General features: G+C 47.9%; 1 protein-coding gene across 3 annotated transcripts in view; it reads left to right on the forward strand.

The window, feature by feature from the left end:
- The first annotated feature begins 1,428 nt into the window (after positions 1-1,428).
- Positions 1,429-24,625, forward strand: part of TBC1D2 (TBC1 domain family member 2) — a 46,617-nt gene continuing 23,420 nt past the window's right edge. Inside the window, exons 1-5 of one of the 3 annotated variants that reach the window (XM_019729208.3) lie at positions 1,430-2,415; positions 5,798-5,939; positions 12,028-12,175; positions 16,461-16,594; positions 20,062-20,255. In XM_019729208.3, the coding sequence (XP_019584767.3) occupies positions 1,819-2,415; positions 5,798-5,939; positions 12,028-12,175; positions 16,461-16,594; positions 20,062-20,255 (1,215 nt within the window). In that variant the 5' untranslated portion in view covers positions 1,430-1,818. Of the gene's footprint in view, positions 2,416-5,797; positions 5,940-12,027; positions 12,176-16,460; positions 16,595-20,061; positions 20,256-24,625 lie in introns of all 3 variants that reach the window. The other 2 variants (XM_019729209.3, XM_088793615.1) reach the window with 2 other exon arrangements.

Raw genomic sequence — 24,625 nt, forward strand, 5'->3', positions numbered from 1 at the left:
TCCAACTCTTTACCATCAGAATGATAGCATTTGTGCCCTTAACCTACAATGCCAGAGTTGGACGCTATGTAGTTCTAAGAAAGCTCCCTGATCTTTTTGTATGTGACTCTCTTGCTTTCTATAGGAGTAGAGCTTCGAAAAAAGGTTTATGATCGCTATTCTTGAAGTAAGAAACTACATTTAACTGTGGAGCAATTTAAAAACAGGAACAAAGGCTGGCCCAGTGGCTCAGGTGGTTGGAGCTCCATGCTCCTAACTCTGAAGGCTGCCGGTTCGATTCCCACATGGGCCAGTGGGCTCTCAACCACAAGGTTGCCAGTTCGATTCCTTGACTCCCACAAGGGATGGTGGGCTGCGCCCCCTGCAACTAGCAACTGCAACTGGACCTGGAGCTGAGATGCACCCTCCACAACTAAGATTGAAAGGACAACAACTTGACTTGGAAAAAAGTCCTGGAAGTACACACTGTTCCCCAATCAAGTCCTGTTCCCCGTCCCCAGTAAAATCTCTAAAATAATAATAATAATAATAATAAAAACAGGAACAGATGTGTAACTTATAAGTACATTTTAAAAAATATTTTAAACTATATACATAACTTTAACTGTGGAAAATACAGAAAAGCCAAAATGAAAGTAACCCTTACTCCCACCACCTAGAAAAAAATGCTACCAATATTATGCATCATCTCTCTACCCTTATATTTTTTGCATTGTTTGAGACCTTGCACTTCTGAAAATGCCTTTATTATACCCTCATTGTTGACAATTTGACTTGATTTAGAATTCTAGTTCAGATCAATTTTCACCCTTACTTTCATACACATTTTTTTTTTTTTTTACCAAATATCAAGCTTTGGAAAAAGTGTTGTGGCCTGCTTTTTTAACCTAACATTTCCCATCTTATTCCATATCCTTCCGCAAACAGTACTTAATCAGTGACTTAACCAATTTCAGATTTTTTGGACATTTATATTGCTTCCAATTTTTGGAAGTAATAAGTAATGCTGTGATGAACGTATTTGTAAGCTAAAAGGAGAGAAGAAGGGGCTAAGAAAGGGCTAGAGAACAGTGGCGCACCTAAAGAGATGGGCAGAAATGGGCTCCACAGCCCACAAGGAGGCACGTGGACAGGAGGAAAGGGCAGAAAGTTAAGGGCAAGAATAGAACGAGGCAGGAAGTTGAACGAGTTAGGGCCTAGGTACAGTCGTTTGTTTACAACTTTACTGAGCCCCGCCCCGCCCCAGGCGTGGCACTGGGTTCCAGCACAGCAGCAGCTGGGCCTGAGCGACCTATATAACGCAACCGGCGACAGGAGTGGGAGCTGGGACAAAGGCGGGGGAGGTCACCGCGATCAGCTGCAAGTCACCGGGGCGCTAATCTAAAACAGCAGGGAAAAGGCGGGCAGGCCGAGCCCACGATCGCGGCGCTCCCAGAGCGGCGGCGGAAGTGGCGCCATCTAGCCTCTCTCAGCCAATGGCCGCGCGATGCGCCCTCCGACGGTGATTCGCGCAGCACCTAGGGAGAAAAGGCGACGGCCCGTTTGGCGTGAGAAGGAACTATCCTTCTATTTATTACGCGAATTACCAGGGCAGTATAGTCAATGACCAGCGTCTCTTCTAGCTTCTCTCACGCCGGTTAACCTAGGTCAGAGACACCACGCCTTCCACCTGAAGCCCGTCTCAGACCGCCCACCTGCCCTCAGTAAAGATGGCTGACCGGCACGGAGGAAAAAACCGGAAGTAGGCTGGGTACGAAGAACCGCGGAGGGCGCGGCGGTGGGCGTGGCTTGGCTGCGGAGCGGGCAGTGGGCGTGGCTATGCGGCGCACTGGGTTTTCGGTCAATGAGGCGTACACATCGCGGCCAGGTACGACCCACTGTGGTCTCCTGGAGGCGGGTCACCACGAGCCCCCCCCTCCCCCCCCGCGCACAGATCTCCATCTTTGCAGGTACCTTCTGAGTCTTCGAGATTTGTCTGTCCCAAGTGCACATTCCCAAGTGGGGCTGTGCACCTGCAGTCCCTCCGCGCTGAAAGCGGCGATGGCGGGCGCCCAGGAGAAACCTCCGGAGTTTAGCTCCTCTGCCCCCGGGCCCGAAGGACCTACCGGTTCGGCCAGGGGGTTCGAGGGGTTGCCTCCCGAGGAGTCAGAGGATTGCGCCCGGCCCCTAGAGACTGCCCCCAAGAAACTCTGTGGATACTTAAGTAAGTTTGGCGGCAAGGGACCCATCAGGGGCTGGAAATCCCGCTGGTTTTACTACGACGAGAAGAAATGTCACCTGTATTATTCGCGGACCGCGCAGGATGCGAATCCCTTGGACAGCATCGATGTCTCCAACGCGGTCTTTGACTGCAAGGCGGACGCCGAGGAGGGAACTTTCGAAATCAAGACTCCCAGCCGCATTATTACCCTGAAGGTAAATGGAGCGGATTTTCCCTTTTCAGCCGGGATGAGTTCCCAGGGCGCGGCCGGGCGCGTGTGGGTGGTCACAGTAAATTTACTGGAGCAGTGATGACCGACCCTATTCACCCAGTGAAGCCTGGGTGCCCAGGGTATTGTGCTTTGCAAAGCGCATTCATACCCATTTACTCATTGGAAGAGGAAAGGCAGGGATAATGGACCCATATAGTATGGATCAAGAACCTGAGTCATAGAGAGGAAATAACACCAGTCGCGCATCTAGAGAGTGGTGTAGCCCCGCACTTGGTCTGGTAGTTTTTGTACCTCTCAGTACTGTATGACAACTTTTACTTTTTTTCTCTCTCTTTACTTTTTTCCAGAACTTTTACTTTTGGGCGTGCCTGACAATGCAGTTACCTTATTAACTTTCTTACCTGGGGCTGAAAGATAGTCAAGATGTTAGCTTTGCAATCCTCTCCCAAGGCCTGGATTCTGAATTTTTCTTGATATTTTGGCCAACGGGAGTGAATGTGGAGAAGACGTTAGCAGGGATTGGAGGTAAACATTTAGGTTTCACTGATCAACCTAGATGGTTCATTAGGCATGTCTGTACCTGCTTTCCCATCCGTAGATTTCGTTTAATCATCATACCTGAGAAAGCCTGAAACAGCGGAAAGGCCATGTACTTTAAAATCAGACAGGATTGGATTCAAATTCTACATCACCTACTTACTACCTTTGTGACCCTGGGCAAGTTGCTTAACTTCTCAGCATCTAGGTAGTTTGTGAGATTTAAAACAAGATGTGCAAATGTGTGGCACATCACAGGAACCTACAAATTGTTGATTCCCATCACCTGGAATATATAGCCTTTTGGGTGCTCATAAATGTTTATTGAATGAACACATATGGTGATGGAACCAAAGTCAGAATGTTCATGCCAAAAGGAGGTACTCTAGAACTTAATTAGAAAGACAGATCTGGGTTAAGAGTTCTAGAATTCACACTCATCAGAGAAGAATGTGCCATAGACAGCCTTCCCCGCCCTGGCCCATCTTCCCACCCTTCCACCCCCACCTCTAGCCAATTGGGTATCCTCTGAGGCACCTGAATGCAGCCCACAGTTTCAGTTCCCCTTTACTGGCTGGTGAGCAGGGTAAGGGGGATCAGCTGAAATAATGGAAACCAGGAATTCCAGGCCAGGCAAGGCAGGCATTTCAGAGATCATGTGGTGTACGGGTCATGTGTCTCCTCCCACAGGTTGAATGCTGTCTGTAGGTTCTCCAACATGTGTCTTTCACTATTTCATTGATCTGTGTGTGTGTGTGCCTGGTGCCTGGCTCTGTCAGGCACTGGGGTGTGGAGCCAAATCAGACCTGCCCCTGATGCTCAGTTTAAGGTCTGGTGAGAGAGACTGACAGGGAGACTGGCGTGCATAGTAGAATGTTCTATAGAGACACTATGAGAAGTCTGTACTGGAAAAGTATGGTGACAGGAGGTGTCAGTTCTACTGAGTAAGAGGGGCCATCCATAAAGGGCATCACAGATGAGGGGATAACACCTGAGTCTTGAAGAGGAAATCTGTTTCCTACAAACAGACAAGAGAGAAGGGCATTTCAGACCAAGAGAGCCTCATGAGCAACATAGGAAAACATGCTACAGCCCAGAGTATCCAGACATATCCCAGGACCCTGGGGTACAGAGGGGCCCGAAAGATGGAATGGGAGAGCAGAGGCCTAAGGGGGAGGGCAGGGCATTTGTAAATTATGCCAGGAAGCTTGGACTTTGTCCTGTGGGCTGTGGGAAATTGTCAAAGAGCTTTAAGCAAGGGAAGCATTTTGAGATTAGAATGTTTAGAAAGCTCAGTCTGGCTATTGGGTAGAGAACAAATTAGGAAAAGGCAAGGCTGGTGATCAGGGAGTCCATCAGGAGGAGGTCAGGAGAGAATGATGGCTGAGCTAGAGCCGTACCAGTGGAGAGGGAGACAGATGGGGTAGCGTGAGGACTGTGAGGGAGGAGAAAGGGGGGGAGGGGCTCCTGTAACTGGCCAGCTGCCTGGTTGGGAGGAAACCCAGGATGAAACCGTAGGACATCCAGGTGTTCATTCCCCTCAGTAGACCTTAAGTTCCAAGCGGTGGAGGCCATGTGTGTTGGCCCTCCACAGTATCTCCAGTGCCTACCACAGTACCTGCTACGTGTAGTGGGTGCTCAGTATACACTGGCCAATGAATGAATAAAATGGGGTGTTTGGATATGGGCTGCAGCTTCTCAGCGCAAAGTCATCGTGAGGCCCTGGGAGGGGCTGAGGTCTCAGGGAACGTGTACAGAAAGAGAAGACTAGTGAGCATCCGTTGATCTCATGTGATGCCTCCATGACAGGCCGAAGGGCCTCTTTCATGGAGCCCCTGGCCTCATACACACCGCACCGGAGGGCCTCATGAGCTGCTATCCTCACATGGCCTTGATTGTGAACAGCTCTGTGAGGCTCACCATCCTCTCCCAGCGAGCAGCCCAGCTTCTGCACCCAACTGATCCCAGACCTCCTCTACATAAGCCGTATCTCCTGGCCATAAATTATAACAAAACTCTGGTCAAGAAGTAGGAGACCCAGGTTCTGGGACCAGCTCTAATGCCACCTGCCCGGGTGACGTCAGAGCCTTAGTTTCTCCATCTGTAGAAAGAACTGCCCTGCCTCCCTCCTGGAGGATCAGAGAATAGGTACTTGGTGACTTAACGGATATGACAATAGGTATTTGGACCATCCAGTGCTGAGAGACTAAAGACCAGCATCAGCCATTACCTGGTTGAGCGTGTCTGGAGGGTGCCACCCTGTTATTGTGGTGTAGTGCGGCTTTCAGGCCCCAGTCATATGTATGAGTTCAGTGCATTCCCCAAACAGGAGGGATTCTCCGCATTCCACAGAGTCAGCTAAGACATTGAGATGTTGCACAGGGAGATAGTGATGGTACCAGAGCCCCACCAGGTCAGAATTCCAAAGCGCTTGCCCTCTCTCAGTACCTCCAAATTCCTTCACCAGTGAGCACGTTGTGAGCACCTACTGCTGTTAGGTGCTGTGCTGAGTTCTGTACTTTCCTTACTTCATTTCTTCCTCAAAACCAACCGCCCTATGAAATGAGTGTTGTCATCACCGTAGTACAGATGAGGAAACTGAGGCCCAGAAAGGTTAAGGAGCCTCTGAGTGGGAGACCAGAACCGGATTATTTTCTGTGGCCAAGAAGCATGTGTTGTTTCTGAGGTGGGCACTCATCCGCAGTGATGCCGTAGTTCTGTTTTCTGGGAAGGAGAGAGTTACAAGCCTTCCAGGACCGTCCCTCATCCCACACCCAGGGCCACCCTGCGGGCACAGGGCCTTGCCAACTAACCCTTGTGCTTCTCAGGCTGCCACCAAGCAAGTGATGCTGTACTGGCTGCAGCAGCTGCAGATGAAGCGCTGGGAGTTCCACAGCAGCCCGCCGGCGCCTGCCGCTGCCCCGGACGCTGCCCCGGCTGGGAGTGGGCCCGCCCTGCACCTCGAGCTAGGTACCAACAGGCTCGCCTCCTGCCCGCACACCCAGGGCTCATGCTGACCAAGCCTTTGTCCTCTGTGGGAGTGAGTGGGAGGATCCCTCTGCTGAAGGAGCAGAGACCCAGAGATGTGACTCGAGACCTGTCAAGGTCACAGTATAGCATCGCGCAAGAATATGGCCACTCAGGCCAGGCTGCCCGGGCTAACGTCCTAATCTTGTGTGGTCTTAGGCAAGTTGCTTAACCTTTCTGAGCTTCAGTTTCCTTCCCTGTAAAATTAGATCTATAAATTTACCTACCTCTTAGGGTTATGATGAGGATTCTGTGAATCCATACACCTTAAGTGGTTGGAACAATGCCCGCACGTTGTCAGAGCTCAATAAATGTCAGCTACTGTTTTGATGCCTATTATGGGAAGGTCTCAAGAAATGGAACTGTGAGAGTTGCTGTGAGGAAGGTTAATGAGAAAACTCAGTGATTGTCACTGCTTCTTACACAAATGCTTTTGTGCTCTGAGTTGGATAGACCAGTGATTTGAACCCTGGTGTTCCCATAAGGCAGAAGTATCCTTTACCCTCACAAATGAAGTTTCTTGATCCCAAATCCGAGAACATCCCTGCATGGAGGAGTCCTGGAGAGCACACGCTCCCTCCCCCATGCCACAGCCAGGAGTGTGATTGGCCCCTGCAAGCGCAGAGAATGAAGTCCCAGCACAAGGCTGTTGCATGTCTACGATGCCTCATCCTCGATGAATAGGGAAACCAAATAAGTAAGGGCAGGTCTTGTGGCCAAGTGCCTCCTAGTACATATCTCACACTGAGCTCGAAGGGCAGCCTTGGCCCTTCTCCTCCCCCAGTTTCCCTTCCCTCAGTAAATCCCCCCATTTACCCAGTTGCTCCAGTAACCAGGAGCCACCCAGTCCCTTCCTAGATCTCAGTTAGCCAGTCCAGTCAGTCACCAGTGTTGGCCATGTCTCCCTTGGCCCCCCTGTCAGATCTGGGCCCTCCTCGCTGTAGTTACCTTGAGTCAAGCCTCCACTCTTAGCTGGAAAATCACAGCAGCTCCTCTCTGGTGTCCCCATGTCCCAGCCTTCTGCCGCCGGCCATCCTCCTCACCACAGCCAGTCAGCTTTATAAGATGAAAGCCTGAGCCCTACCCCCCTTCTGTGGCCACCCACACGTCCCAGCCCAGGTCCTCAGACATGTTCTTCCTGCCTCACCTCTGCCCGCTCCCCCAGTGTCTGCCTCTGGCTTTACACTTCTGCAGTGCTACAGGTGTGTCTGCTCTCTTCTCTGCCTGGTAAATTACTGCTTATTCTCCATGGCCAAGCTTTAGTGTCACCTCCGCCTCTTGCCAACTGCCTCTTGGAAGCCTTCTGGGCCTTTGCCCGGTCGACTCTGTGAGCCCCCAGCACGTTCAGACGATTCTTGAGGCCTGTCACATTGTGTTCTAATTACAGTGTCCTTGCCAGTCTCTGCGCGCTAGCCCTCAAGGGGTCGTGTCTTTGTCACCTGTGTCCCCAGTACCTGGTGCCCTGCCTAGCACATTGGATATTTGTTGAATGAATGTGGGAGTCAATACATTTAATTTTATAATTACATGAGGAAGGGGGTGTAAAGCCCTTAGCGTAATGCCAGGCACATAGTAAGTGTTCAAAACATGGCAGCTGTCTTAATGATACTGTCAGTATATGTGTACATGTACATTATTACTATTATAATAACGCTTCCTTTTTATTGTTACTAATAATCAGGAGTGTCTTTGGAGAACCTTCTGGGTGTTTGATGCTAATAAGGTCTTTCTTTGGGGAAGAGTTTGTTTTTGCTTCTGCATTTCTGCTCCACCCCCCACTCCCCACCTGCCAGAGAGCCAAACAACCCTGGCTGTGAGGAAAACTGCAGCCTGAGTTGACACAATTGCCAAATCAACCTCCCTAGGAACAAAGAAAGTCTCCCTGACTTGAAATCGGAAGAGCCAGGTCATCAAAAGGTAGCTTGGGATTCTACAGGTTCTTCCACTGTGCTGAACCCTTTCCAAGTCCTTGAATTCCGTAGCTTTGGTTCCACACACTCGGGGCCTCTTCTGGGCCAGCCCCGGCGGTGAGCATGGGGGCAGGTGAGTGATGGCCATGATGGCCAGGGTGCCAGTCTCCCGAGGAGGACGCTGCACGTGACAGAGGAAGCAGGGAAGTGGGCTCTTCCTCGGAAGCCTTACTTATCTGGCAGCAAGCCCTCACCCTCTCGAACCCAGGGCCCATGTGAAACCTTCCCACACCTACCCAGAAAGACATTTCTGGAATCTTGAGCAAGCTGGCAAAACCCAGATTGCCTGTCTAGAGCAGGCTGCCCCACCTTTCCGGTCTCCATCCTTCCTAAGAGGAAGCCGGGACCTACGGCCAGGGCAGTGAAAACCTACTGATTTATATCTGACTTTGAGTCACAGATGCTTTATTTAGTAAAAAGGGCCTCATGACTGCACTTGAGCATCTACAAGGCATGCTTTCTACAGCATTTAAGCATTTACAACTTTGTTATATACTTTAGCTAAACATTGGTCTCCACAGAGCCAAGAAAGATCAAGGGGAAGCCGACCTATTGATAATTGCTAAAGTAGGACACATTTTACACAGCACTTTTATAAGTGTGTAGCATCATAAAAATATACATGCCCTTTACTGACGCTGTTGGAACACTTCATGTGCATCATCTGTCTAATCCTCACAACAATCTTATGAGGTAGTTACTGTTATTCCCATTTTACAGAAGAGGAAGCTGAGGCCCAAAGAGGCCAAGGGACCTGTCCTAGGTCATACAGCGAGACAGTGTCAGTGCTGAAATTTGAACCCTCATCTGTAGACTCACGCCCCCCTCCTCACGCTGTCCAGAGCCCTCCAGGGAAGCAGTGACCTGTTAGCCCAAGCTCTTTTTGTTAGGTGATGACTTCTTCCTACCGGTGATGGGGCAGCCTCTCGGGCTCAGGCAAAAGGAGAATTACAAATAAATGGTGATGAAAATTCTTTGTGATGACCTCACTGAGGACATTTCTCCAGGCTGGGGAGGGGCCCAGAGGCCCCAGACCAGAGCCTTGGGTTAATTCTATTTCCTACAGGAAGTGCTAACTTGTCTCATGTGGATTAATCATTGTGTGCCTTCCTGGGCAACCCCTCCCTTCTTGGAACTGTCTGCTTGTCAGAAAGGATGTTGTAACTAGGCAAAGTGAGGGACTATGCTGAGTCCATGGCTCTGCTAGCAGCTGTGTGACCATGGCCACAAAACTCACCCTCTCTGAACTGCTGTTTCCTCGTTTGTGAAACCAACGAGTGGTGACTTTTCCCCCCAAGACTTAGTTCTTTGTGGTCTCCAGTAGGTCTAGAGCCACTAGTAGAAGTTAAAGGAAAACGGATATTGGCTGTTAGGGAAGTATTTGCCAAGACATTAAAATCTTAGACAAATTGTAATTTTTTTAATTTGTTCTGAATGAGGGAAAGTAAAGATGGTTAAAGTATTGATAAAAAAGAAAATCGTAATTATTTTGGATCAGCTCAAAGTCAGGATTAAAGACTACTTTGAGGGGCAGCCAGTTGGCTCTGTTGGTTAGAGCACATTGCTCTTAACAACAAGGTTGCCAGTTCGATCCCCACATGGGCCACTGTGAGCTGTGCCCTCCACAACTAGATTGAAACAACTACTTGACTTGGAGCTGATGGGTCCTGGAAAAACACACTTAAATAAATAAAAGTTAAAAAAAAAAAAAAAAGCATGCTTTGAAAGATGTTGAGTCCACAGTATGGGGCTTTATGGTTTTCTAAACATTTTCATGTACTTTAACTCTGAAGGAGACAGGGTAGAGAGTGTCCTTCCAATTTTAAAAATATAGAACCTGAGGCCAGAAGAGAGAAAGGGATCTCCATCCAGGTCACAGTGCCCTCCCAGCAGAAACATGGCTTGGCCTCAAGTCTTCCAACTCCAAGGCTATAGTGCTTTCTAGTCAGCTAGGTTCCTTCAGGCTCCTGCTGAAACCCCCAGGGGACTCTGCCTGCCCAGCCAAATGAGATCCCGTCCTCGGCACCCCCCTTCTGAGTCCCTCCGGGCATCCTTAGCTCTGTCTCTGGAACCCCTTGCTGCTGCCTGTACTTACACACATAGCAGGATCTTTCCCCACTCCTTCTGTAAGTCCAAACCATCCCCAGCCCTCCAGGCCCAGCTCCAGTGCCCTTCCTCCAGGAAGTCTTCCCTGACTTGAATTGGAAGGAATCTGTCTCCACCTCCCAGAACTCCCCGCTCTTTGTCTGGCCTGCCCTTCAGCTTCCACCCACTTCTTGGGCTTCCTGAAATGTGCACTTCTTACCTGCTCCTGAAGCTGGGAGTTTCCTATGCCTTTGATTATCTCACATGCTGCAGCCCCTCTGCCCCCCCAGCCCACAGACACCTGGAAACCTCAGGGTAGACGCCCAAACTGGTGAGAAAGTGAATTGAAGGGAGGAACTCAAAAGAATGACGGTATGGCTAAGTACTGGCCAGCCTGCCCGATCTGAAAGTGCCTTTTAGGAAGTAACAAGTGTATTACTTGCAAAGTTTATTTTCAAGGAGATTGAACAACTCCCCCTGACCGCCACCATTGTATTTAATGTTTTTGTATCCACACCCTTTTTACAGATGTAGTGCAAAAATAAATTTCCTGTACCCCATGTATTTTTCACCCTCTCAGTAGAGGGCTCCAATTGAAAGGTGTCTACTGACTGCCCTGCAGGTCTCGGGCTGCCTAATAAGATCATACCATGCCATCCCCTAAGTGGCCTTTGATCTCTGACACTTTTTGTAACACTCAAAACTAACTGCTACATGTTTCACCTCCTCTCTCTCCTACCTCAAGTTGTATTTCCTTAGCCTTGAGACCTTCTTTAACATTACACATTTTGAAGCGCTCACTGTATAAGAATTATTATTTAAGCAGAACATTTGGGAAACAGAAAAGTAGAAGAAAATGTAACCGTAATCCTTTCACCCGGAGACAGCTAGTAGTGTCAACATGTTACAATTTCCCTTCTGCCTTTTATGTAAATGTGCTTCGGATCATAATATAAAAAACACCTTACTTTGCTTTTTGCTACTCAGTCTTGTGACCCTAATATTTCCCTGTATCATAATATCTCTTTGTTAACATCTACTTTTAATGAATATATATTATTTTTCTGTTTATAAAAGTAAGCCATGTTTACTGTAGAAAATTGAGGGGGGGAAAGCAGTAAACCATAATGAGAGTAGCCAGCTCACTTCTTTTTTTTTTTTTTTACTCTCTTTTTTTTATTTATTTATTATTAAATTTATTGAGGTGACAATTGTTAGTAAAATTACATAGATTTCAGGTGTACAATTCTGTATTACATCATCTATAAATCCCATTGTGTGTTCATCACCCAGAGTCAGTTCACCTTCCATCACCATATATTCGATCCCCCTTACCCTCATCTCCTTCCCCCCACCCCCAACCAGCTCACTTCTAATCCCATCATGCACTTGTGACCACTGTTGAGACTACGCAGTGTATTTCTTGGAGACTTTTCCTGTACAATTGAAATCATACGCTAACTCCAATTTTTTATCTGTCTTTTTACCTAATGTTATATCCCATGCATGCTCCCCATGACTTAAGCATTCTTCATTAGCATCATTTTAAATTGTTGAGTAAAATTCCATTGTCTGAAGTGATTTATTTAACCTTTCCCTAGCTCTTTCACGTTATTTCCAGTTCGAGGCTAAACAGTGCCAGGATGAACCTCTTTGTTTGCATTTCAGACAGCTTCTGTAGGTGGATTTTCAGATGTAGAAATAATGCAGTTCTGCATATTTTTAAGGGGTTTCCAGGAAGGCTATTCCAGCAAAAGGCATCATTTTACTGCTTGCAGAACGGTCAGTGAACCAACTGCTTCTTTGGCTGCTGTTAACCCACAAGGAAGGCTGCTCATGCAGCTCACCGCCTGCCGCCTGCTCCTAGTGGGAGCTGAGCCCATAGCACCCACCTGTGTGGTCTTTCCAAGTGCAGTGACCTGGGTGGATGATTCCCCCACCACCACCACCACCTTTTTGTTGTTGTTGTTCCCCAGAGCAAGAGGAAGCTGAGCTGGAGGAGTTCCTGAGCCCGGTGAAAACACCCACTGGACTCGTGGGCATGGCAGCTGCGTTGCAGCCAGCCCCTGCCATGCCCTTGGCCCTTCAGAATATTTCCCTCAAGCACCTGGGAACTGAAATACAGTAAGTGCCAGTGGGGCCGAGGGGCCCACCCAGCTGCAAGCAGCTGCTTCTTCAGAGCTTGCAGTGATCTGATGCGATTTCCCTGCAGGGAGGTGGGCCTGCGGAGGGGCTAGGGGCTTTATTTTCAATTCATCACATCATTACTTTGAAATATCACATTCATTGTTCTGATTTTAAAAGTAGTGCACGTTCTTCATAGGAAATTAGGATTATCTAGAAAGGTATACATTTAAAATTACCCATAACCCTATCAACCAGACAAGCATTCTTAGCATTTGGCGTATCTCTTTCTTCCACACTGTATACACATATATGCATAATTGAGATCATAATGTAATGGGGTGATGGCTTCACAAATATCTACATATGTCAGTCGCATCAAAGTATTCACTTTTTAATCAAAGTATTAAATCATTTCTAAGAAGATAGCCATATGGCCTGGGCTTTGGAACCAAACTGTCTGGACTTATATCCTGGCTCCACCAGTCATGGGCTGTGCTGCCCTTGGCAAGTTGTTTGATTTCTCTGTGTTTCACTTAAATTGTTAGTGAGTGTAAAATACAACAGTGCTTGTCTTACAAAATTAGTGCAGGGGTTAGATGGGTGAATGCAGGCAAACTGCTTTAGAACTGTGCGTGGTCATGGGCAAGCACTTAATAAATATTACTTGGAGCTACTATTGTTGCTCTTACTGAAGGAATGGAAGCTTTTTGGAATTCAAACTATACTCAGTACTGATCCTGTTTGGTTGCTAGCTTTCTGTGTGGACTTCAGACAAAGTGGGACCTCTTAGGAAGCAGAATAGATTGTTTACTGGATTTGGATTAGAGACCCCTGGCTCTGTGTGACTCAGGCATAGCACTTCCCTCTGTCGGCTTCATTGTTTGAATTTGCTTGGGTAACTTGGAGGATAGTGATGGTGGACCCAGGACAGAAGCAGGTTTTAGGAGAAAGACTGTGAGTGTCTTTTAAGGGCCTTTGGGAGTAGAACTACCCACCAGGCATTTGGATGGAGGGGCCTAGAGCTCAGGAGAGAGACTTGGGGGATATGGGGCATGGTCAAGGCCCACAGTGAGTGGACAATGAGGGTGCCCTGTTGGGGATCTTTCTGTGGGAGGAGCTGGAGGGAACTGGGTGCATTGGGAGTGAGAGGTGGCCGGGGAAGTCCAGCCATCCAGCCAAGACACACTGGACTGGGTGGTTTTCCTAAGAGTAAGCCAGGTTCATGCCTGATAAAGGCCACAAACAGCAAAAGTGGAACAGAGAACAGGCAGAGACCAAGAAAGGAAGGAAGTTTCAGAGGATCAGTCAGTTACCTCCCTCCTGACATTTGCAATAACCCACAGAAAACGCAAGCCAACATTGTGAGTTCCCTGGGCTGCTGAGAGCCCCGGTAAGATCAGGGGTGCCCTTGTCTCCTGTACTCCCTTCCCCTGGCTGGTCTTGGAACGTGCAGTTGGGTCTGCTATGAGCCCATGTCATACTCTGGGGTAGGGAGGAAGGAGCTTCCAGAGCACTGTACTGGGTGCCTTATGCTCTCATTGAGTTGTCTGGACAACACTCTGAAGTGATGTCGTAACAGTGGAGTTCTCAAGCCATGGAGGCAGACCAGGTCTGAGGCTCAGCCCCACCACTTCCCAGCTCTGTGGCTTTGGTTACTTACCCTTTCTGAACCTTCGTTCTCTGTGTCCAATGGCAATGATAATAGTACTTGCTTCATTGGCTGTTGTGAGGATTCAGTACATTGAATGCATGTGTGTTAGGATTAAATGAGTTGAATTACTAGTGTTTAGCTTAGAGCCTGGCCCATGGAGGGCCCAGTCGTTGTTTGTTGTGAGTAGGTTCATCATCCCCAGTGCACATGAGGAAACCCAGGCTCAGAGAGGATAAATGGCTCGCCCAAGGTTTTCCTTCCAGAATAAGTCTTTATGACTACTACCCCCATGCTGACCAGGCCTTTCAGACCTGGAGCTAAACCTACACAGAAATGATCTATGAACTACTCCAAGCCAAGTCCATACATTTATGAAATGGAGATGCCTCTTTCAAGCAAAATAGTTTGGCTGGGTAGTGGCCACCTGAGCTGTGCTCATAGTTAGTGAGCTCCCCACCCCCAGGGGAGGTGTGGGCTGGCGCTTAGAAAGCCCTTTATGGCCCTGAAGTTGGGGTGTCTATACCCTCCCACATCCCAGGGATGACTACTTGTAAGCCCCTGGAAATGCTGGGAAGGCAGCAGCTCCTGCACCAGGGGAAGTGTGGGCAGCAGTGATGGTCATCCCAGCTGCCAGTTCCCTTTGGCTGCAGGGATGTGTGCCCGGGTCCTCTCCAAGTCATGTGGCTTGTGGTTTGGAGATACACGCAATGGGTCTCAGCACAGGCCCCAACACAAAGTACATTCAGTAAATAGTACCCCTCATTATGCTTTTTAATATGACCACCACCCTTTTATTTTTGGATAGGGAACGTAAGAACTAGGAAGGGTAAGTGACTAGTCCAAGGAATCGGGGCTCCTTATAATAAGACCTTATACAGAGAAAAAGGAATCAGAGACCAAATTTCAAGGTCAAGTATTGGGAGTGCTGAGTTCTAATTTCTTCTCTGTTTTTAATTTAACTGATTAATTTTTCCCTCCATCAGTCAGCCTCTATTTTGGACCCAACTATACCAAAAGACGGGATTTTCTTTTAAAGAGAAGTTTTAGATCAAATGATGGTTCTTTGTAAACATCAACAAAATGGACAAAGCTTTAGCTAGACAGACCAAGAAAAGACATAAGCCTCAATTACTAAAGTCGAGAACAAAAGAGGGGACATACTCCCAATCTTAAATAAATAATAAGGATTATAAGGGAATACTGTGAACAATTATATGCCAACAGATCAGATAATTTAGATGAAACAGACAAATTCCTAGAAAGACTCAAATTACTGAAACTGATTCAAAAAATAGAGAATCTGAATAGACCATAACACGTAAAAAAGATTGAATTAGTAACAAAAAAAACTACACACATACACACACACACACACACACACACACACAGAAAACCAACCTAGAAACAGATAACTTCACTGGTGAATTCTACCAAACATTTAAAGAAAAATTAATACCAATTCTTTACAGACTCTTCCCCCAGCCCTCAAAAAAAGGGAAGGAATACTTCCAAATGCATTGTATTAGGCAACTAATACCCTGATACCAAAACCAAACAAAGCGGTTACAAAAATTTGTTTGAACATCCAGAGCCTTCACCTAGAATTTCCTTGTGTTAATTTTGCCAGCAAGCATGTTTTGCGAACTCACCTCTTCACAGAAGGTAAGGGTTTTCGGGAGTCCCAGCTTTATGCAAAATTTCAGTTTCAACTCTGTACTTTGCATGAGTCCGAAACCTTATTTTCTTCCCTCCCTTGCAACCAAGGCCCTAGGTTTCTGGGATCAACAGCTGACCTTGATCACACACACACACACACACACACACACACACACACACACACACAAATTGTAACTACCATGTTTCCCCCAAAATAAGATCTAACCAGACAATCTATTGGAGCAAAAATTAATATAAGACCCAATCGTATTTTACTATCATATGAGACCAGGTATAATATAATGCAATGTAATGTAATATAATATAATATAATATAATACCAAGTCTTATATTAATTTTTGCTCCAAAAGACGCATTAGAGCTGATAGTCTGGCTAGGTCTTATTTTCCGGGAAACACAGTATGTGTGGTGACATACGTCAACTAGACTTACTGTGGTGATCATTTCACAATGTATATGAATAGATATGTTATGTACCTGAAACGAATATAATGATTTTTGAGCCAGGTAATTTTTTACAAGACCAGAAAAAGTTTTCAGGAAAGTTAGTTTGCCAAGTCTATTCACCATTCATTCAACGTATACATAGTAAGGGCCCTCTATATTTCAGACGCTGTTCTAGGCATTCAAAGTACTTCAGTAAACAAACCAGACAAACATCCCTGCCCTCAAGGAGCTTATACTCCAGCAGCAGGATTGGGGGCAGGGGAGTAAGGCTTATATGGTTTATAAGAAACGTTGTGTGTGGAAAGTGATACGTCTGACGAAAAGGAGAAGAGTGAAGGGGATCACAGGTCCTGGGGGCATGTGTCGTGCCAGGTGCCTGGAGTCCGGCAGACTGATCAGGGTGTGACTGGGGCTAGGGATGCAGCCTGGCTCTAGCAGTGGCAGCGGGGTGGGCAGAGGGGCAGAATGGCAGGGCTGGCAGCCTCATGCTCTTCTGTTTTCCTTCAGAAACACAATGTACAACATCCGGGGCAACAGGCAGCCCCAAGGAACAGGCCACGGACCTCCAAAGGCAGATTCTCCACTGAGTGGGGAGCCTCAGAGGGAGGAACAGCCCTCGCCCCCTGAGCCCAGCGCCCCAGGTGAGCCTCTGCCCAGGTCTCAGCTGCCTTCAGAGACTGACTGAGCGCCCTCCTCCTCCCCGCAGAAAACCAGCACTGGCGCTTTTGTGTGTCACTGACGAAACTCCCCAGGTCACTCCTTCTGGGTTTCTATGGGTCTAGTAGCAACGATTCTTTTTTATTATTGTTATTGTAGTAAAATATATATAACACGAATTTTACCCTTTTAACCAGTTTTAGGTGTACAGTTCAGTGGCATTAAGTACATTCACATCCTTCTGCAACCATCACCACCATCTGTCTCCAGGACTCTTTTCATCTTCCCAAACTGAAACTCTTAGCAATGATTCTGGAAGTGATAAAAGAAAATCTTTTAGAAACTCAGTTTCTTTTTTTTTTCACTTTATAAGGAAATGATATAAAAATGCCTTCTGGGGTGATTAAAATCAGATCTGCCTGAAGAAGCAAGGCAGGTGACCTTTAGGCAGCATCTTAGCCGTGACACAGCACTTTATTATTTCTTTCATGTGAGTGACCCACACATTGGCGGGCTTTTGGCTTCCTTGAAATTGGCATTGGCGCCCTTAGAATGTATTTTAACGTAGAAACAGTTGGGAGAAAGCTGGCTAAGGCAGCACTGTGGAGTTTTCTTAGGGCAGAGAGGACCCCTGGGCAGCGTAGAAGTGACTGGAAAAAGCGTCCCTTTGTAGCAGTGCTTAGTGGGGCCCCGCAGGGCAGAACGAGCAGTCCAAGAGAAGATCAGTGCTGTGTCGAATCAATAGTAATAATGAAACGAGCACTTACACCGGGGCCGCCAAAAAAATGTATGCACATCTTACGCGATGTTAACACTTGGGTCAGCGTTGCTCACGCAGCAGTTCACTGCAATCAGAAGTGTCTGGACGCTGATGGCAACCACTTTGAGCACCTCTTGTGATTGCAGACGTCAAACGTGACTTGTATTCATCTTTTGAGTATTACAATTTTAATACAGATTTTTCCTTTCTTACAATGTGTATACATTTCTTTGGCACCCTCTGTATGTAGCAGTTAACTTTGTGCCAGGGCTACTCTAAGCACTTTTTTTGGGGGGTGGGGGAAGAGCGGGAATAACCGTTTCATTAGGATATAGCGCACATACCATACAATTCACCCGTTTGAACTCTACAGTTCAGTGGCTGTGAGTACATTCACAGAGCTGTGCAACCATCACCATAGTCAGTTATAGAACATTTTTATTACCCCAAAAGAAACCCTACATAACCTCAGCCATCAGTCCCAATTTCCACTTCCCTTTAGCTCTAGGCTGCGACTATTCTACTTTCTGTCCCTGTAGATTTGCCTATTCTGTGTAGTTCATATAAATGGAATTATACTACACATGGTCCTTTGTAACTAGATCTTTCACTTAGCAGAACCTTTTCAAGTTTCATCCTTGTGCACTAAGCACTTTACCTGCGTTAACCTGTTTAATCCTTCTAACAACGTGAGCAAGCGGTAGAGACTGTTGTTATTCTGGATTTAATAAACGAGGGAACCAAGGACAGAAAAGTGGAGTGGCTCGCTCACAGCCACACAGTGAGTGACAGCACTGGGATTCAGGCCCATACTGCTACCTGAAGCCTCATTTTCTAAATCAGTGATTTTTAAAACTGCATCTTTATTGCCACAAGACTTTGATGCCATAAACGAAATCTAATATACAAAAGCTGAGTTGAGTCAGGGGTGGGAGTCTGGGCTCCCCTTGGTACCCCCTTCCCCCACCCTCTGTCCTCACAGTCAGCCGTTGAGGCACTCCCTCGAAATCCTAGGGCACTGATTGAAAACAGCTGTCCCAGGCCTGGTTTTCTCCAGCTGTCAGATGGGCACAGTGATCCCTACCCTGCCTGCCCGCAGGGTTGGGGGATGGCAGTGTTATCCGAGGGCAGCAGGGCTGCAGAGAGCCTCCTGCTCTCCTAGACCCTGTGGCAGAAAGGAGAAAGAGCCATTGTATTCCTCTGTGGGCTGTTTTGTTCTCCGAGCAACCCGATTTCTTTTAAATCTGTAACAAGACCATACTGGTCTTTCACCCAACAATGCCAAGGAGTTTCTGGTTCCTGTCACCCACTAGAGCAGTTCTTTCATCTGTTCAAGACGGTTTTGGCTGGCCCTCGGCCTGGTCCCAAGAAGACAGATGCTAAGTCCTTTGGCTCGTCCTCCAAGCCCTGCCTGTCCCCTCCCCTGAGATCCCACACACATCCTTATTTTTAACACCTGAGTCCCAGAAAGCTTGGGGATAGCTTATTAAAGTACATATCTGGAAAAAAGTAAATGAGTAAATTTGGGTTAAGAAATCTAATAAGATCGGCAGAGTAGCTAAGGGTAGGCAGCAGATGTGGCTCTGAGCTTGTCACAGCCAAGGCAAAGAGGGAAATGCAAATGGTTAAATTATATCCTGTGTCCATAAGACCGAACACATATTTTCCTGAAAGAAGCAAAGCTTTGTCTGGCACTGAGGGCTGAGGAGAATTTCTCCTGCCAGGCCTCACAACAGACATGATGTGTATGTATCGTGTAAATAAGATTCTCAAGGTCCTTTGATCATATGTTATCAAGCCATTAAATGTCCCTGGATGCAGGCTGATGGCAGAGCCCTAAAGTAAAGGATGGGGGCAGGGCAGGAAAAGGTGGCCTGGGTGAGTGACTCTGGCATTTGATTTGATTTAAGAATAAAATTTAGCACTGGTGTGCAATTTTCTGTAAAGAGCAAGACAGTAAATATCTGAGGCGTTGCAAGGTCATATGGTCTCTGTTGCATGTACTCAAGTGTGCCCTTATGGAGTGAAAGCAACACACACAGTGCACACATGAATGGGCGTCACTGTGTCCCAGTAAAACTTTATTTACAAAAGCAGGCTGCAAGCTGGATTTGACTTTTGGGCCTTTGCTGTAGAGGAAATAAAAGGACCATGAAGCTTTGAAATAAGTCTCCTAACTTAGCTTATAATAAGAATCAAATAAGAGTTTGTGTTACTTTATGGCAAGAATGCAGAGTATAGCTATTCCGTGCTCCTATCGACAGACAGATCTGTGTACTTTGAAAATGGCTTAGAGGGTAGAAGTGGAATCCTAAAATAAGATACAAGACATCCTGTCAGGGCTTGGCCTGAGGGGATGGCCACCCAGCAGGCCAGCGGGGCAGTACGAGGTAGCCCATGCAGGCTGGGATCTTAGACTAGGAGACGGGCACAGTTTAGACGATGGGCTGCATGATCTGGCCGGCACAGCAGAATGTTTATTTAGTCCAGTGGTTCTCTAAGTATGATCCCTGCACAAACTGCATCATCATCACATAGGAACAAGCCCCGCCCCACGACTATTGAATGAAGAGCTCTGGGAATAGGGTCCCGCAATCTGCTTTTTACCGAGCCCTCCAAGTGCTATAGCAAGTTCAAGTTTGAGGATTGCTGAGGCCCCTGACCATAACCTGTGTTTCTCCTTTTGAGCAGGAAAAGATCCGGCAGATTCTCCAAAGCCTACAGCCAAGTCCTTTCTGACCACCAATCTTATTCAGAAGGTCAAGTGCCAGAACACCTTCCCGCTTTTTGCTGAAGGACTCTCGCGAAACCGAACTGCCCAGGAGAAAGCTTTGGCCTTAGAGCAGGAGGTTCTGGTGCTCACCAAGGAGTTAAAGTCTCAGAAGGTAAGCTCTGGCCTGGGAGAGGCCCCAGGCCCCAGGAGACCCCTCAAAGGCCAGTCTGTGGTCCTTAACAGACAAACTGCAGATGGTGGGAAATGCTGTGCTGTTGATTACTGAGGGACACGCTGTCACTCACACTGTTGACAGAAAGCCACCATTACAGGGTCTCTGGAGACCTACTTACTGTACTATTGATTACTCAGGGACATGCTGTCACCCAAGCTGGGTGACAGAAAGCCGCCATGGCAGGGTCTCTGGAGACTTACTTTAAAAATTGTCTCTTAGATTGCTCCTGGAGGACTACACACGTCTGACCCCACACCCAAAGAGGGACAGTATTTGGAGGGGGGTCATCTGAGTGTAGGGTCCTGGGAGGGGCCGCTGAATAACTGGGGGATCCTTTATCTCTGAAGGATTGTCACAGAACAGAGAGAGCAGGCAGATCTGTGTGGCCCTGCGGCTGTGCCAGGCCCAACTGGACAGAGACAGGGAGGAAGGCTTAACAGAGAGAAGTTAATTACAGCAGTTAAAAAAAAGAAAGAGCTGCGTGGTCACTGTAGAAAGCAGATCACACACATACAAGATGTGAAAATCATTAACGTCCTACAACCCAGACAGGAAATGTGTTCGCGTCCGGGGCAACCTCATGAAGCAGTGAGGGTAGGGTCACATGGCAGGGAAGCCAGGGTGCTGCAGCTCTGGGTGGCTGGCCCTCTTTAGTACTGTAAGAGCCATTAACTTAGCACAGCTATTACGAAAAATCCCGAGGGCGGTGCTTGGCGCATCCGGGGGTGGCCCTACGGAAGGCCCAGGCTCCTTTTCCTCCGACAGACAGGAAGACCTAAGCTTTCGTGTTTGGGCTTGGGCTGCCGAGTCTCTGCTTTGTTTTCTGGCTCTTGCTCCTGGGGAGCTCAGGGATGTACTCTATTTTCTTCTGAATAGTCTCCCCCTTCTACATTTCTTCTTTTCTGCTCAGTTTTTGGAGAAGACAGTTCAGAAAAATGCTCTCCCTCCCTATAATATTTTTGTCACTTCATTCCTCTGCCTGTCTTGCTCCCAAGCAGATATGTGGGGAGACACCAGAGACTTCATTCCTGGCAGGTCAGGAGTTACATTTAAAGAAGCAGCAGGTATTTAGAGTTGTCTAAGGAGGAAGCTCATTTGTTACATGTGCTCAGTTCATTGGTTTATTCACCATGTCTTTATTGAGGGCCTACTATGTGCATGCAGTAATCTAGGTGCCCAGGCTCTTATATTTCATGGCAGAGAGGCATCGAGCAAATCAACACCCAAATATACTATGATGCCATGTGAAGTCCCCTCTGATGCCACTTAGTAGCCCAGCTGTCTCTTTTCCTCCCCAAATCTTCATGTTCCTGGCATGAGGCTGCTGGACGCTCCTTAGAGCTGAGAGGGACATGAAGGTAAATTATAGCCGCTGCCTGATGCCCGGAGCAGTACAGCTACGTCCCAAACCCGAACCTGGACAGGAAAAGAAATCCAGAATGTAAACACTGCCTCTCCTTTCACCATAGCTTCCCCTTGTTTCTAGGAAATATGGCAGCCTCCCTTGACTTGGCCTTTCCTTCTAAAGCATTATAAATTGTCAAGTGAAGTAGAGGCCCCAGGAGACCGAGATTTCGTTTAGGTTTGCCCCATCAGCTCTGCAGCCCTGGAGCATGCACCGTTCTTCAGTCAATGAAGGCGAGGTCTTGGAGATTTGTGAGGGCCGCCCAGGCGGTTGACCCTCCCCTGTACTCAGAGTGAAAATGTCAGGAGGAAGTTGTTCAAGCTTTAAAGAATCTGGACTTTCTTACTAGTTCACCTTCCAGCAAACCTTAACCCTGCTCTAGAACAGATAGTCGGGAGAACAAGTCTTGTGGTTTAGCTTTTGATTCTCAATATGAGTGGATTTGCATGCTCTCTGACCCATCTCACAAATGCACTTCGATCTTGTGGGTAACTCAGAGAACAGGTCTTTAAATAAAATGGTGCAGGCCCCAACTCTGGCCCTGAGCAAGTTTCTTAACCTCTCTAAGCCTCAGTTTCCTCCTCTTTAGATGGCGTTACAACCATGTTTCCTGGAGAGACCTGTGACCAGATTCGTAAATCCAAGTGCCCTGTCCCCAGCAGCTGCCCAAAGACACAGGCTTTGGTTATTTTTGGCTATTACTAGCATCCCTTGCCCTCCTTGTTGAGTCTTTCTTGCCTTAGAAGGAATGACCCACCCCCTGAGGGTCTCCGAGGAGAACCCTCCTCAGGCATTCTGGGAAACAGACATGAGCCCATAAGGGCCTCCAGGAAATGTGCTTGGGGGGCATAGCAGTGATGGGAGGAGGTCAGGTCTTCATTCCACATTAGGAAGGGGGAGCTTCCGCCCTGCCAACTCTGGGGTCTTGCCTCCAACCCAGATACCAAAACCAAAGAGGGGAAGGAGAAAAGGAGACCAACTCTTGGCCCAGAGGTAGGACAGAGGAGGCCGGCACAACCTTGGGATGCCCAGCAGTGCCCTGGGCACTCAGAAATGCTGGTAGGAGAGCAACATTCCATCTGACACTCCAAGTCCAAGTCCTTAACTAGGGAAACAGCCCCCTGGACTTACCTGGGCCCACATCTGCAAGATGCCCTTCCATGTCTCTTCAGTGGGAAAGCACCATTTTTCTGCCTGAGGCCACACGAGGACGTGGGACCTGGGGGTCTTGCCCTGGCTCAGACAGCCAGGTAGCCATTGCCAGCAGCTTTAGTGCTCCTTTAAGAATTTGTATCTCAAACTCTCTTGGATGCTATAGAGGGCCCTGGTCTTTTTCTCCAGGTTTAGGACTCTGGTCACAGCCCAGCTGCCTCCCTGATCTCACAGTGCAGCCCAGAACTGCTCTTCAGAAAAAATGGAACATGCTCTCTGTGCCTCTCTGGTGTCACATTAAACCACAAGGTGACTCCCATACCCATTAAATCATTATCCATCCCAGGGCCCCATAGAGATGGCTCCACAAGAGATTTGGACTCCAGGAGATGGTCCCAGCTGGCTGCTTGGCAAGGTGACTCAGGCTCTCCTAGTTGACAGAACTGCACCCTGCCTGAAGGCCGTCTGCCCCAGCAGATGGAAGGCTGTTGTTTGTGGTGATGTTCACCATCTGTCGGCTGCTGGGAATGAGGAACCCTGCAGGACCCTGCCCGGCACCCTCTGGAACCAATGTTGCTAGCTCAGGATTACTTACTGAGGACATGTAATTTGTTTAGGAAACTCAGTGGGGGCAAACTACAGCCTCTTACTTCCCTACAACTCCAGCTGGACACCTCAGCGTGCACATGCACAGGCCACATCTTACCTGTTTATATCATTAGACGCTTGGGTTGTTTCCATCTCTTGAGTGTCATGAATAATGCTATGAACGTTAGATGTTTCTATTTTTGAAAAAATTAAAAGAAGCGTTTCAGTGCAGAGTTCATTAACTAGGCATCGTGGAGAAGTGAGAAGTGAGGGATCCTGCATCAGGAGTTGGGAGCGCTCTATTATGGCGTGTTTCCCACCCCTGGGGATGCACAGGTCCCTTTCGTCCTCTCCCTTCGCCTATGTTGGGCTTCAGTCTCCCCATGTGACTCGGCCAGGTGGTTTACCAGGGCCTTCCATCCTCCAGGTTTTCTGAATCCATGATCCATTACCATTCCTCATCTTCCGTTTCCTACTCTGACTCCATCCCTCTCCCCCATTTCTCTCTCCCTGTCTTCTGGTGGCAGGATTCTGGGGTGGGAAGAGAGCCTCCTGGACCCGTGTCTTGGTCTTGGATTTGGAAAGCCAGGCGTGGGAAGGGGGAGACAGCTGGATGTAATGTAATGGGCTTCCTAGATGACTCTCCAAAAGTTGGGGGAAAGATACCCGTCTGATTCAGAGCCTCAGGCAAGTCTGAACAAGCCTGAGCCTCGGGCAAGTTATTTCACCAGGCCGTTACCAAGGTGATCTCCAAATCTCAGTTGAACCAGAAAACGGCCTGGCTTCTCAGTTATCCTGGAGCCACAGGAATGTTAATCTCTCAGTAGGGCCATGGGAGGTGATTTCTTCATTCCAGACATTCCGGTTTGGTTTGCAACCATTTCCCTCCCTTCCTTCCACACCCAAGGACTCCCAAACTCCTCACCTGCTCTTTCGTTCCTGTGGGGCTTTCTTTCTGTCAGCTCAGCTGTCTGGAAAGCCCTCCCAAGCCTCATCTGCCACTTGCCATTTGGTCATCTCTGGTCCTCCTCATTCTCCACGAATCGGTTTAAACTGCTCTGCCTTGCTATAGAAGGTACTGGTCTTCTCCCACCTCCACCCCAGGCACAAGTCATTGCTCTCTGCTCTGGGCCCCTGCAAACCCTCCTGCTTCCCTCTGTCG

This window comes from Rhinolophus sinicus, chromosome 16 (genome assembly GCF_057876585.1).
Source record: "Rhinolophus sinicus isolate RSI-liver-muscle chromosome 16, RSI-T2T, whole genome shotgun sequence".
NCBI lineage: Eukaryota > Metazoa > Chordata > Mammalia > Chiroptera > Rhinolophidae > Rhinolophus > Rhinolophus sinicus.